We start from the raw sequence: 14,114 nt of genomic DNA, 5'->3' as shown, positions 1-14,114 counted from the left end.
GCCTACTTATTTGTCAGCTCTGAGGCAAAATGGTGTCAATGCTGGAAGAAGTGTCTCCCATCAGGCTGTTTCTTTCAGTGCTGCAGTTATGCTGACGCTGGGGGTGTCACTTCTGTTAAAACCCGGTGTATTGTCAGCTTTGCTGTTCCTAGATGGGCACTAATGAGGACAGTTCCCTCAGCGCTAGAAAAGGCTGAGCTCCATGTTGCTCAGTTTCCAGCAGCAACAGGATACACTTAGAAATCCAAGCCTAATGACTAGAAACTTCCCTTTGCAGCCTTTAGATGTTAAAAACCTTTGGAAAAGGGGGAGAAATACATTTTTCATGTCAGAAATCAACAACAGAGGTGCTACTCTGACAAAGTGTGAGTAACAGGGTAAGGAGTTGGTGAATCCTGGCTCTGTAAAGGGATCATTGAAAAACTGCTGTTCCTGCCCCAGTTAGAACAGGAACAAAATACTGCTGAACTGCCCCATCTTGTCTCTTCAACAAACTGCCTCTGCAACAAACTTTCTCTTATGCTGAGGTGGAAGGTTGCTAATCTCAGCTTTGTTAGGTGCAGTAAGGGGGAAAAGTATTTTCACCAGAACTGGACTTACAAAGATGGTCTCACTGATTGATTTCATTTGGATTTAACATGTGTTTTACTACAGCCTTTCTATCAATGCCTGCTGTCAGTGATAAAGGAGCCTGAGAGGGAGAGCCTGTGACCTGCTCCTGCTAAGTGCAGGCTACATCCTGAACAGCACATAAGAGCAGGAGCGGATCTCATCCCACCAACAGTTGTAAAACTGGGAGAGCAGAGGCACATACACATGCAGAATTACAAACCTTTCTTCCTACAAAAACCGCTCCAACTTATGCAGACATAAATAAAAGCTTCACAGCTGGAACAGATGTAAAAGTAGCACTCTCACTGATCATTTCTGGATCCCTCTGCTATTACAAGACATCCACGTACTTTGTCAGGAGGAATTAGGGAGCTTTTTTGTTTCCTTAATGCACAATCTATCAGACTGTGGTTTTTACCCCGCTGAGTTAAACCTGAGTGAGAACTGAGTACGAACCCTGTGCCTTATCTTGGTATCTTTCTCAAGGGAAAACAATCCCCAACCTTCACAAGCTCTATTGTGTACCACTCAAAAATGGGTTGTTGTGCCACCTTTACAGGATCTTGACTCTGTACCTTCCACCTCCTGGTGCAAGTTTTGTGGTGATCCTATTTCAGAACTGAAAGGTAAACCTGCATCTGTTATTTCAGAGTTTTGTATATTTACAGCTATCAAAAGCAGCCATAAACAGATGAAGGTACCCAAATGGAGTACAAATGTACGTAATTTCAGTGTAATCTGCATTGCCCCATTTTAACTACAATGACCAAGCTGTAAGATCCCAGCCTTACAGTGGACCAAAGTAGGTTTCCTGTCAGTGATTCATCTTTGTCATGGTCTAACCCTTTATTCTGAAGGGCAGTTACACTGCAATCCAGATTGAAGAAGTCACAACTATTTTGGCACACAACCAACTGGACTTTTAACAACAGTACTCATTGTATGTTTATTTTAAATGCTGCCTGAAACTCTGCTTAAGGGAAAGCAAAAAAGCATTAAGGCAGTACAGTATTTCACATACATATTTCTGCAACTTAAACAGTTGAATAAATATTTTATCAGTCCTAGTTTTCACAACGGAAGTAACTTCTGGTCACTGTTGTGAAGTCTGAACTTTGCTTGATCTTTCTTTTAGACCCAGCAGTTCTGTTCTCAGTTCTCCAGGCTTAGGAGGTATTTCAGGTATGCTCTATTAAAAACAGAGAAAGACATCAGTGTTGTGGCAGAAGAAACACTAAACTCACAAAACAGTAAAGGATCACACTCTGTAAGAGCATTATAGCTAAACTATGATTATACTGCCCTCTTCTTTGAACAGAGTATAATTCCTATACGCAAAACATCTTAAAAATTATTACCTTTTTGTAATTTGACTTTTATTTTAAAATAGCAAAATATAATTGGGAAAACAAAAAAGAAGGTAAAAGAAAGAATTAACAGTTTCATTTAAATGAACAAAGCTGCTTTTTTGCCATTAAAGAAAGTAAGCTTGGTAGAGATGTCTAAAACAGTTGAAGTTTCCACATATACTCTTTCTCTTGGTGACAGAAGACAATGTCTCACTGCCTGTACCTTCCTGATTTAGGAATTAAGCATTGAAGCTGAAGAGGAAATTTAAAATTAAAAAAAAGGTACCAGGTGACATGACATTTCAAGAACGATACCTCCTCAAAATTGGTCCTACTTTAGGGATATAGATCATTTGATCATTCTGTAATGAAGGCTACAGTAGAGACTACTAAAATACATAAATTCTTATGCATCTATCAATGATTTAAGCCTCATTGCTTAAATTTTGAAGTGACAGCTCAAGCGTGGTAATTTTTTTAAACTTATTTTCCATTTGAAAATAGCACAGTGAATTACAAAAATCAAGAGCAGGAGGGTGAGGGAAAACTTACAAGTCAGGCCTCCAACGGACTAAATCATTAATATTCCTGGTGGATTGTTTCATTTGAAGTTTATTTCTGTGACTGTAGTTTTGACAGCCTTGCCTGTTGTCATTTCTAAAGTCAACTTTTGGTTGTCTTCAAGTACTCACGGAAACAAAGTCTATTTAAATCTAGCACAGCCCCTTCTCACCACTTTTGAACGCTCTTTTCAAAACCCAGCTTCCTACAGCGGAGACCCCTTTTGAAGGGGGTTACACAGCTTTTATTTTTGGTACCACATCAATAGAGGGGAGGTGGCTCCCCAGAGAAGTCACAGAATCCCAGAATTGTTAGGGTTGGAAGGGACTTCTGGAGATCATCCAGTCCAACCCCCATGCCAAGGCAGGGTCACCTGGAGCAGGTGACACAGGAATGCATCCAGGTTGGTTTGGAATGGAGAGAGGGAGACTCCGTGACCTCCCTGGGCAGCCTGTTCCAGTGCTCTGCCAGCCTCAACGTGAAGTTCTTCCTCATGTTGAAGGGAAACTTCTGCTTTAGTTTACGGCCATTGCTGTTCATCCTGTCGCTGGGCACCGCCGAAAAGAGTCTGGCACCATCCCCTTGGCACCCGCCTTTGAGATATTTATAAACAGGCCCAGCTCCCACAGTCTCTCCTTATAAGAGAGATGCTCCAGACCCTTAATGATCTTTGTAGCCTCCACTGGACCCTCTCCAGTAGCTCCCTGTCTTTCTTGTCCTGGGGAGCCCAGACGGGGGCAGAGCACGGTCCCGGCTGCCCGGATGGTGCCCCTGCAGAGGCCGATCTCTGTGCACAGCCAGGCCGGACGTCTCCCGGGGGCAAAGCCCCTCCAGCAGTCCCTCCATCCCGCACACACGCCACCACCGACCGGGTCCCTGCGAGCACTTACAAGGTCCGGCCGGTAGTACCTGTGCACGACCTCGGCCCCCGCGAACATGGCCAGCATGCTGGCGGCCAGCGCCCGCAGGTACGTGGGCCAGGGCACGCCGGCGGGCATGGCCGGGCCGGGCACTCCGCGCACACCGACCGCGCCGGACGTGCGTCATCGCCACCGGCGGCGGGGCAGGGAAAAAGGAAAAGGGAAGAGGGTGTGGAGTCCCGCCCCTCGCGCAGGAGTATCGCGGCAGCGCGCGGTAAGTCGCGACAGAACCCCCCGCACCCCCCGGGGCACGGGGCCCCCCTGCCCGGCCCCGCCCTCCGCGCCCATTGGCCGGCGCGGGTCACGTGGTGCGGGGCCGCCCGGCAGGTCGGTCGGGGCGCCGAGCGGGGGGAGGGGGCGGGGGGCGAGCGGCGACAGTCGCGGCGGTAGCGGCGGTGACAAGGACAGCCCCGCCCGCCATGGAGCCCCAGGAGCTGGGCAGGTACCGCCGGCCGCCCGCGGCCGCGCTCGGGCCTCGCGGGGAGGCCGCCGTGGTCCTGCTCCTCCTGCTCGCCCACGTCCCGCGGGCTGCGGGCCCGCGGCCGGGCTGTGGCGGCGCCTCCCGCCCCTTGCTCGGCACAAAGGGGAGCGGAGAGCGGGGCTCGGAGGGGCCGGGCCCCAGGGGGGGAACGGGGCGCTGGGCCGCGATCGTGGCTGCGTCCCGAGGGGGAGCTGAAAATCGTTCCTTGCTCGGGTTTGTTCCGAGTATTATTTAATACTTGTTTTGTGAACAAATCTTCTCTACCCTTCTTTTAATTTTTCTTTCATTTTTAGCATGAACTGAAGGCGGGGGGGGCGTAGGGCGAGGGGGAATAAATCACTACCTTTTCCTCGTGGAACTGGAAATATTTATTCAAATGTCCCATGACATTTTGTTATGTTTGTTATACATCAATAACAAAGAATTGTATTTCTGAACCCACGCGCAAGAAATGTGGCCTAAAATGTGTAGGAAACTTAGAGGTAGGGATAAAAGTTCTGTTTCCTCTCATTAGTAAGTGGTTAGAGGACTTGTTTGTGACATGGCGCGAATTTTCTCTCTATGTAAAGGAAATTTTATTCCCTTTCCAAGAAGGATACTTTATAAAAATAAGGCCTGTATTACAAGAAGGCATCTGGTCTTGGTTTCACATCTTTGTTACTCACTCTGTTCTGCTCTGCATGATTAAGCTTTTATTACTTTTATGAACTGGATTCTGCATGTCTCAGTTGTATTTCCCAACACAAATCTGAAGATCAGTTTGGTTTGGTTCAGTAGCTGCACAAGTATTTTATATAAAATGGAACTCTTCCAGCAGAGGGGTTAAAGTATTCACAGTACTCTGAGAATCTCCCATGACTTTATTAGGCAACTTCCTCAGGAATCTGACAGACCTACGTTCATATTTATTCTCCTTGATTCAGGACAGGTATTTTGGTTCAAAATCAGTGGCTTGATCATAAGAGTGTGGGCTGTTCTGGTATAAATCTGATTTACAGTGGGATTCTTAAAAATTCATTGTGTAGTAGTGAATGGTCCCTTCTTTTGAGATATTTAGAATTACAGAATCATTTATGTTGGATAAGACCTCCAAGATCATTGAGTCCAACCATTAACCCAGCGCTACCAAGCCCACCACTAAACCATGTCTGTAAGTGCCACATCTACACAGCTTTTAAATACTTCCAGGGGTGGTGACTCAACCATTTCCCTGGGCAGCCTGTTCCAATGCTTAACAACCCTTTCCATGAAGAAATTTATTCTAATGTCCAATCTAAGGCTCCCCTGGCACGACTTGACGCTATTTCCCCTTGTGCTGTTGCTTGTTACTTGAGACTGACCCCCACCTGGTTACAACCTCCTTTCAAATAGTTGTAGAGAGTATAAGGTCCCCCCTGAGCGTCCTTTTCTCCAGGCTAAACAACTCCAGCTCCCTCAGCTGCTCCTCAAGACTTGTGCACTAGACCTTCCCCAGGTCCGTTGCCCTTCTCTGGACACGCTCCAGCACCTCAGAGTCCTTCTTGTAGTGAGGGGCCCAAAAATGAACACAGGATTTGAAGTGTGGCCTCACCAGTGCTGAGTACAGGGGGTTGATCACTGCCCTGGTCCTGCTGGCCACGCTATTTCTGATACAGGCCAGGATGCCATTGGCCTTCTCAGACAAATATGTCTATGTCTATGTCTAAAAATTATTTGGTGTTTTTGTTGATAGCTTTGAGATGATAAAATTATTTCCTGAAAATTTACTGTTCACAAAATCCTTTCTATGTATTTTTATAGCAGCAGAATCTATGGCCAAGCAAATGGCTGTGTAGGTAGAAAGGAGTGACAGTATAAAGCAGAATTTTGCGTTGGGGTGTGAGAACTGTATGTGACTAATAAATGTGTGGAGGAAGAAAGCTGTATATGGAAAAATGTCTTTATGCATGGAAGGAAATTGAGTTTGTGTGTATGTGAACACTTCCATGTAGAATAAGTGCAGTATTTTGTGTTGGGATCCAGTGTGTGATAACTGGACAACATCTGCTACACAATTTGTTAAAGCTGTTTAATTATCTGCATAGTAACAAAGGCTCTGTGTGTTCTTCATGCTTGATAGCCCAGAATGATTCATCCATTCTGGATCTTACCAGATCAAGTAAACGTTGCAACATAAAATCTAAAATTTGGGAAACTTGAAGTCCAAAGAGTTTTAACTCACATGTGTTGTAAATTGCTGATGTGTTTGATAGTTTGCTTTGGAAGTGTGTGCTACAGAGTGTTTTTCCTGAAAAAAAGGGTAAAGCTCTACACTTCACTTCCCAATGTTGTGTTAATTCCACATTATAGTAATCACAAGAACTGTACTGTTAACTGATACCAGCTCAGCAGCCGGACTGCTTCATGGATTTGGATAATTTACTTCCTTGTTAATAGAGTCATTGGAGAATATAAGTGCGATACATGCCAGCCTTGATAAAGTTTGATTTTTATGGTCTGTACAGTACATCACCAAGTTTCTAAATTGTTGACAAATTATGTCTCTTTCCTCTCCCTCCTAAGATACTACGCATATCTTCAGCAAGCTCAAGCATTTTACTCGTTTCCATTCCATCAGATGATGACTGCAGTGCCCAACATGGAAACGATGGCTGAGCAGCCGACTCTAGAGGGCATTCCAGAGCCAAACATTGCTCAGGAGCCTCCGAAAGGTAGATTGACTGGGCTGTGCTAAGAGAGCTAAAACAGTAGTAATTGATTGGGAAAAAAATATTGCTCTTAAACTGCTTTTTTGGACATATTGGGTTTCCTTTTCTTGGTGCTGTCTGAGGAAGTATTGATTAATTGTATTCTTTAAGTAACGTGTTTTAACAGATAATTAAAAAGACAAGAAGTAAACCCAGGTGAATGTACTCAGGTTGTTCAGTCTCACACAATTATCTTGTTCCAGGAAAAGCAAAATTTTGTTTCAATAGATAAATGCATAATTTTTAGCTAATGTCATGGGGTTTAATATTATGTTAGAGAAGGTGGATTTTAAAAACTCTGAGTTCAAAAATTTTTTTTTTAAATTTCTGCAAGAGAAGTACAATATAATACTGTTTATTTGAAATATTTTTGTTTAAATGGTTCCTTAGTGTGTTGTAGTAGTCCTAGGTAGGGAATTGGTTGTATAGACTAAAAATCACTTGGTTTAGTGCAGCTCATTTAAACAAGATGCAAACAGTGCTGGAAAGTGTCCTGTACATGACACAAGTTTTGTACTCTCTGTACTTGTGTGTTGCCTTTCTTTTCACCCCTTAGGATTTTGTACACTTAGTCTTTGCAGTAGCTATGCCAAGGGGATATCTGTTGTTCTGTTGCTGTGCTCACTCTTAGGACATAAAAAAGCAGTGATCTCTGCTATGCCTAAATTCTGATTCAGTAGCCAATACTCACACACAGTGTTTCACCTTACTTTAATATTTAGATACAGCTCAGAGCTCTGTGTACCAATGAAACTTATCAGCCAGTTCATGCAATGACATTGCTTGTTTAAATGCATCCTTTGATAACCATTTTTTTTTGTTAAAGTTGTAATGGGTGGCCAGATAAAATCATAGGAGGAAAACCTCTAGTTTAAAATAGTTGTGACTGCTCAATTCTGTCACAGTATTATTCATTTCAGTTAGGCTGCATCTCAAGTGCTGTGTAGTCAGTCTCTTGCAGTTTTAGTATTGGATAACAGTGTCACCGTGAGCACCCTGTTTGACTGCACTTGCAAGTATTTTTGGACAACTGTGATCGTCTGTTAGGAAGCTGTTCCCCAGTGTTGTTTTTTGCAAGAACTGTAAGCTGAGTAGGGCCTTCAAAGATGGGGATGGAATATTTATCAAATATCTGTGAAATTTACAGGAACATATATGAAAGACAAAGATTTGGAGTCCAGCTACTGCTGTGATGAAAATAGTAAGATTTCTAGGATTATCCTCTGAAAGGCTGCCCTGGCATTGTTCATCTTCCATGACAGTGTCTGGCTGGTAGGTACCTGATCAGTGTGAGAGTTAGAAAAACATTATCCTGCTTCATTTAAAATATTCTCACTGCTCTGAGTTGGAGCATTATGTGGCATTATGCTGTCACATGAAAAACCTTCTAACTCTTCAAGAGGTAGAAAAGAAAAGCTGTTTATGTGGCTCACCAAATCTGGACCCTTCTGTTCTCTTCATTGCAACTAGACTAGAGCTTGAGTACTGTTACTTAAAGCTTCCCTAAGCAGTTGCTGCAGTGATGCCCTGGGAATTGCACGTGATTTTTGTTTTCCCTTTTGTTTACACAGCTTTCTTACAAGAATAGCTCCTAAAAAGTTTGCAGACTTATGGCAGTGGCTGGGTATCTACCATAGTTATTTCTTATCTGAGGGAGATTTTCATCTATGAATTTTGAAAATAAGATGAAGTCTCAGTTTTAAAGTAATAGATTACTTTGTCTATTTAGCAGCTAATTGCTGCTAGATATGTTTTCATATTTTTCAATTTTGTGTTCTACAGCTTGACATTATTAATGAACATAGAGATAGAAAGCACTCTCTGGGTGGTCATGTCATGGCTAGTACCTGTGCTGCTTGAATCTCTACATTCTAAGAGCCAGAAGATGAGGAAACTTCCAATGAGTGAACAGTGACTACTTCATGTTGGCATTTTGTAAATAAAAATGAATGTTTGGTGTCACTCAGATTGAGATCCTGCATTACCTTGCTGAATGCTGCCCTGGACAGTATCTGTTCTGGAAGCAGTGTGTGAATGTTTGTGAATGCAGCAGTGTGTGGATAGCTTATGTAGCATTCAGCCTCTGTGCTTGTGTTTCTGACAAGTTCATACCTGACACTGTGGGTAGTCCTTGAACCCTTTTGTTTTTGATGTGCGGTTTGGTTTCTTCAAGATGTTATGTCACCTGTAACATTCAGCTTTCATATTTAGAAACTGAAGGGTGGATAGTTGACTAGAACTTACTGCAACATTCTTTGGAACCTAAGCTTTGATGCTCTGGCATTTCCTCCAAAAGAAATGAAACTGTTTCCAAAGGACTGTGGCATAAAACATGTAAACAACATAACCTAATCATGGAGTTACTCTTGATTTGTATCCCAAGTCAGTGTAGTTGTCTGAGAGTGGTGTGTTTGTGCGTGGTACAGAGACACCTAAGCTAGCTCTGTGTTGAGCCTGCAAAACCGAAATTCATCTGGTAATTGTTTAAATTAGTGAATTTTGAAGGTAAACTTATCTTTTTGTATCCATACATTTAGCTGAGTCTTTTTGACACTGCAGCATTAGAAATGTACAAAAGGAATATTTACTTTGTGTTTCAGAAGTTAAGAAAGGAGGAAGAAAAAGAAAAGCCAAAGCAACTGAGCCAAAGCAACCCAAAAAGCCTGCTGCTAAAAAAGAAAAACCAGCCAAGTCAAAAGGCAAACAAGAAAAGATCACAGATACTTTTAAAGTCAAAAGGAAAGTGGATCGTTTTAATGGTGTATCTGAAGCTGAACTTCTGACCAAGACCTTGCCTGATATTTTGACCTTTGATCTGGACATTGTAATAGTAAGTAACTCAGAGTTACAAGATTAGGTAGAAAAGTCTTGTACTTGTTACAATTTACGTTCCTTCTGCTGACTTATCTATATTGCTTATATGGCAAGATCTTGCAAGATAAAGTATATAAACTGTTTCCTGTGTGTAGAGCTGCTTTGCCTTTTTTGTTAAAAGCCATAGTAGCATAGTCTTAGTTTCTGAGAAATCTAAGGTTTAGGTATGATACAGAGTCGTGAGAGACCGTTACTCGATGCTTTTTTTACTGGAAGCTGCACACTGTGAGCTGCCCTTTTGACATTGCACAGCTAAATGAGGCACTGCTGTAAAATTGTCAGGCTTTTTAAATAACGATGGAAGGTGCCATTAACACAGTTTTGTTTGTTGATAGTAACTTAGAGAGAATTGAATCAAGCATCCTTACTGTAACTTGATTAAATTGCTGACTACAAGCCATGTTCTCATTGTTCAAATGGACTGATCATCTTTCTAGATTGGCATAAACCCTGGCCTGATGGCAGCTTACAAAGGACATCATTACCCGGGACCTGGAAACCATTTTTGTACGTTTTCGTTTTCCTTTCCTCTTTTAGAATTTGCAGAACTTTGTTAGAATTTGTGGTATTTTAATTAAACTGGTTTGGGTTTTGTTTTTCTCCTGATTTTCTTTTGTTTTGGATGCAGAGAGGGATTTTGCTTTTAACCATCCAAGAGTGATTTAAATCCCATAAGTACTTCTGTCAAATACTGTACATAAAAAGGAATAAAAGAGAAATAATCAGCAACTTTAGGGGCAGGTTTAGAATTGTCAGGCAAACACACTGTTACCAAATACCTTATTGTTGTATTAGTGTGCAACTTAAGGAATAAAAATTAAATCTCTAGTACTTCAATTATCAAGGGTGAGTCAATAAGCATCAATTTCTGATGTAAAATAAGACTACAAGCATTATCAAAAAAATGTATTTCACCAAGCCCTCTTCTGTTTGCATTTATTCATCCATCTCTTCTTTAGAAGCTTTCTAAGTGATGAAAAAGCAAAGCCAATTGCCATTTCCCAGCAGACATGTGCATCTGGCATACCTGATTCTCCAGACAGCTGTTTTGTCCTAAATATTTTTCCATTTTCAGTAGCATTTGCTGCATCATGTTCTCATAAAGAAAGATCCTACCTGAACTCTGAAATGCTCAGTTCTGCATATAGGAGCTGTGGTGGTGGGAGGGAGCTCCACATGGGCTAATTGCAGCCCTGTGATATTCCAGTCAAAACATTCCTGGTGCCCAGCAGACCCAAAACCAGGCTTGGGTATTTCTCTAGTGTTCTGCAGCCTGGTCAGACTGATCACCTCCTTTACTGAGAAGCAGGCCAGCTATGCGTGCTCTGGCAAATCCAGGTGTTTGTAACCTTCCCAAATCATTGGGAGCTACCTGGCGTGGGTTTGTGCTGGCACTGCACATCGCCCAAACTCTACTTTTATGTGCTAAATATGAATGTGAGATGTCAGCAGTTCTGTCGGAGAGGCTCAGGGCAAGGAGGAGTAATGGCAAGCTTGTAAAAGAAAGCTGACACATTGTATTTGCCACATTCTTTCCCACGGAATCCATATTGATCACATTCGCTCCCTACTTAAGTGAGTCACAAAATCTAAAGCTCTGTACTGAACTTTTAGGATAAAAGACTGGTTTCCATACAGAGGATCATGATGAGGAATTCCTGTTCACTAGGGCTTTTCTGTTCTCTTGCAGTAGATACAGTAATAATCGTTATTTTAAACTTTTCTAGATAGGGCAATAATCTTCCCAAATTATCTGATGCTTTGTTAAAATAGATTCTTCCTTTAGCATTCCAGTATTCTGACAGTTGAGTTTTTTCCATTGTGCTTTCTCTTCCTTAGAAATAGGCAAATATGTATCTACCTTCTTACTTCACAGGGAAGTGTCTGTTCATGTCTGGTCTAAGTAATGAACAACTGAACCATATGGATGACCACACTTTGCCACATAAATATGGGATTGGATTTACAAACATGGTTGAAAGGACAACACCTGGAAGCAAAGACCTCTCCAGGTAGGGCAGCAAGGGGGAATATATATCATGCTTGTTAATGAATTAATAGTTGTGATTATAATTTTGAGTACCTTCTCTTTCAGCAAAGAGATTCGGGAAGGAGGGCGAATTCTGATGCAGAAGCTACAAAAGTATAAACCTCGTATAGCAGTTTTCAATGGAAAATGTGAGAACCTTGACTTTTAAATTAATTTGTTCTGTCAATAGCTTTATTTTTCTTCACACTTATCCTATCTTTTTCTTATTTTAGGTATTTATGAAATTTTTAGTAGAGAAGTTTTTGGAATTAAAGTTAAGAACTTGGAATTTGGACTGCAGCCACACAGAGTGCCAGATACAGAAACTGTGAGTATTGAGACTAAGAAACAAAACCAGGGTGCTCCATTTAAAAACTAACAAAATCTCAGGACTTGCATACACTTCTGACAGTGAACCAAGTACATTCTGATAATGACCAAAGTACAAGAGGTATGAAAGGCTTTTACCTAAATAGAGAAAGGGGGATAGTGCAATTTTTGGACACATCTTTCTTGCAGCTTCTTCAGACTTGCAGATTTTATTTGGGAAATGGTGTATTATGATTAGTTGGTTAGTGCATTCTCTGACAACTGTCTAAAGTATGAATAATACCTGCATGCTTTTGTGATAATTTTAATCTGATTCCTTGTGTCCAATTTGCTGGATATTTGTATTATTGAACTTTAATACTGAACATGACCATGGTGGTGGTAGTGCCACTGTGGGGCAGAAAGAACAGCAAGTCCATCACTGTGCTATTACACACAACCATTACAGCATTACAGGAGCTGGGCATGCCCAAGCACTGCCATCAGTCTGGACCTCCTTAGGCTGATTTGCAGTTTGAAGTTCAGTTGGGTGCTGAAGATAAAACAAACAGTTTGATGAAGAGTGCATTAGTCACAGACTTCTAGTGCTGGAAAGTATCTCAATAGACCAGCTATGTATCATCAGAAATAGGTTTGTTTAACGTGTTCTTATAAACAGGTTAGGGCAAAGGCAATTACACTACCTGCCGAGGTAGCTTATTCTAAAGCTTCATTACCTTGTCAGTTCAGAAGTTTGGATTGTTTTTCTTCTTATTTCTGTCCCAAATTACTAGTGCTGCAAGTTTAAACTGTCTTCCTCTGAAGGTGAAGTGTTGCCATTAGAGCCTGAAGAACTGTTGTTGATAAAGTGCTTGCTTTCTTAAGTAGCTCTTAAAGACTTCTGCAGTAGATGTATTTGTAAGAAAGATAAATAATCCCCTTTACTGGTACTTGTTCATAAATACTGCATGGTGATAAAAGGATTGAACAGTTTGTTTTTGCTCAACTAACTTGATGTCTTTAGTTAAGGCTGTTGGCAGAGGCAGAGACACTTGAGTTGGCTCCAACCATACTGACTAACTGCAGTTTCACACCCTGGCATGTGTGCTGTGGATGCTCTTGGCCCAGAAGCCAAGCTAATTAACCCGTGGTGCCTCCCTTACTGGTGTGGGCTGTTTGCATGCTGCCACGTACTCCTCTGTGGACTGTCTGGCTCAGGGCTCTGCTTGCTCAGGGAGCTCTGCAGTGTACTCCACTCTCTGGCACACACTGCAAATTTCTTGTACCACACACTGGTACTGCTTCTCCTGCAGCACATAAATAACTGGTGAAAATTGTCCTCACTTTGGCAGCTGATAATTGGCTCCTCTCTTCAGGGCATGACAGCTGACTGGACAAGAAAAATTAAAGACTCCTTTTAGCCCCTTCCACGACCACCTTTGGCATTAGTTGAAGTTTGTACAAAGGGTTAAAGCAATGGGCTTAACTGTTAAGTCGTTCTCAATGCACTAAATATTAACTCATAGCTCAATAATGCTGTTTTTCTTGCTCTTTGTCTCAAGCTCTGCTACGTTATGCCATCGTCCAGTGCAAGATGTGCTCAGTTTCCCCGGGCACAGGATAAAGTTCATTATTACATAAAGCTGAAAGACTTAAGGGACCAACTGAAAGGCATCGCACCAAACACAGACGTGCAGGAGGTGAAGTATACATTCGACTTGCAACTTGCACAAGGTACAGTGCTTATTTTGTTAACCCTTTATTAAAATGCAGTGTAGTGTACAAGGCAACTAGAAGTTTCCCAAGCAAGAAAGAAATAATCAATTTAATGGGGGAAGGGAGGCAGATGTGCCATCTTTTATAAACTGTGTTGTGTAGAATTACAGATTCCGCTCTCTTTACAGTACAGCCTAAATTCTATAAGGGGAGCAGGGGATTATCTTGTAGAATTTGTGGCTGTTTTTCAAGTGTTTTCTGATAAAAGTGCTCTTTGATAATATTTGTTCTAAATATTAATACTTGAGGTGTTTTGTTTCTGCAGAGGATGCTAAAAAGATGGCTGTCAAAGAAGAAAAATATGACCCAGGCTACGAAGCAGCGTATGGAGGAGCTTACTGTGATCGTGCTCCGTATGACAGTGAGCAGTGCAGCTTCTCTTCCAATGGAACGGGTAAAGTGCAGCGCTCTGGGCATTCGGGCTGTGAACCACTGCTTGGGAACAAGGACTCAGGGGTGTCAGCTGCATTTTGTAAA

The 14,114-nt window shown here is 42.1% G+C and overlaps 2 protein-coding genes across 7 annotated transcripts in view; one reads left to right on the top strand and one right to left on the bottom strand.

Annotated features, from left to right (window-relative positions):
* Positions 1–1,439: 1,439 nt before the first annotated feature.
* CUNH12orf73 (chromosome unknown C12orf73 homolog) lies at positions 1,440–3,603 on the bottom strand. Its single transcript, XM_027680466.1, has 2 exons — positions 3,413–3,603; positions 1,440–1,801 (listed from the first exon to the last, which is right to left on the bottom strand). Exons 1-2 carry the CDS (start codon positions 3,518–3,520, stop codon positions 1,706–1,708), a joined length of 204 nt encoding a protein of 67 aa, XP_027536267.1. The 5' UTR covers positions 3,521–3,603; the 3' UTR covers positions 1,440–1,705.
* Positions 3,604–3,615: 12 nt separating this feature from the next.
* Positions 3,616–14,114, top strand: part of TDG (thymine DNA glycosylase) — a 12,708-nt gene continuing 2,209 nt past the window's right edge. For 2 of the 6 annotated variants that reach the window (XM_027680453.1, XM_027680452.1), the window contains exons 1-9: positions 3,796–3,884; positions 6,465–6,613; positions 9,250–9,479; positions 9,961–10,030; positions 11,400–11,535; positions 11,619–11,701; positions 11,786–11,880; positions 13,424–13,595; positions 13,903–14,031. In XM_027680453.1, coding sequence (XP_027536254.1) covers positions 3,862–3,884; positions 6,465–6,613; positions 9,250–9,479; positions 9,961–10,030; positions 11,400–11,535; positions 11,619–11,701; positions 11,786–11,880; positions 13,424–13,595; positions 13,903–14,031 — 1,087 coding nt within the window. In that variant the 5' untranslated portion in view covers positions 3,796–3,861. Of the gene's footprint in view, positions 3,657–3,742; positions 3,770–3,795; positions 3,885–6,464; positions 6,614–9,249; positions 9,480–9,960; positions 10,031–11,399; positions 11,536–11,618; positions 11,702–11,785; positions 11,881–13,423; positions 13,596–13,902; positions 14,032–14,114 lie in introns of those variants that run through there. The other 4 variants (XM_027680454.1, XM_027680458.1, XM_027680456.1 and 1 more) reach the window with 4 other exon arrangements.

The sequence above is a fragment of the Neopelma chrysocephalum genome, unplaced genomic scaffold (assembly GCF_003984885.1).
Source record: "Neopelma chrysocephalum unplaced genomic scaffold, ASM398488v2 Primary Assembly neopelma1_59, whole genome shotgun sequence".
Taxonomy (NCBI): Eukaryota; Metazoa; Chordata; class Aves; order Passeriformes; family Pipridae; genus Neopelma; species Neopelma chrysocephalum.
Note: the sequence above shows the minus strand (reverse complement) of the source record. Positions and strands in the feature narration are given on the sequence as shown.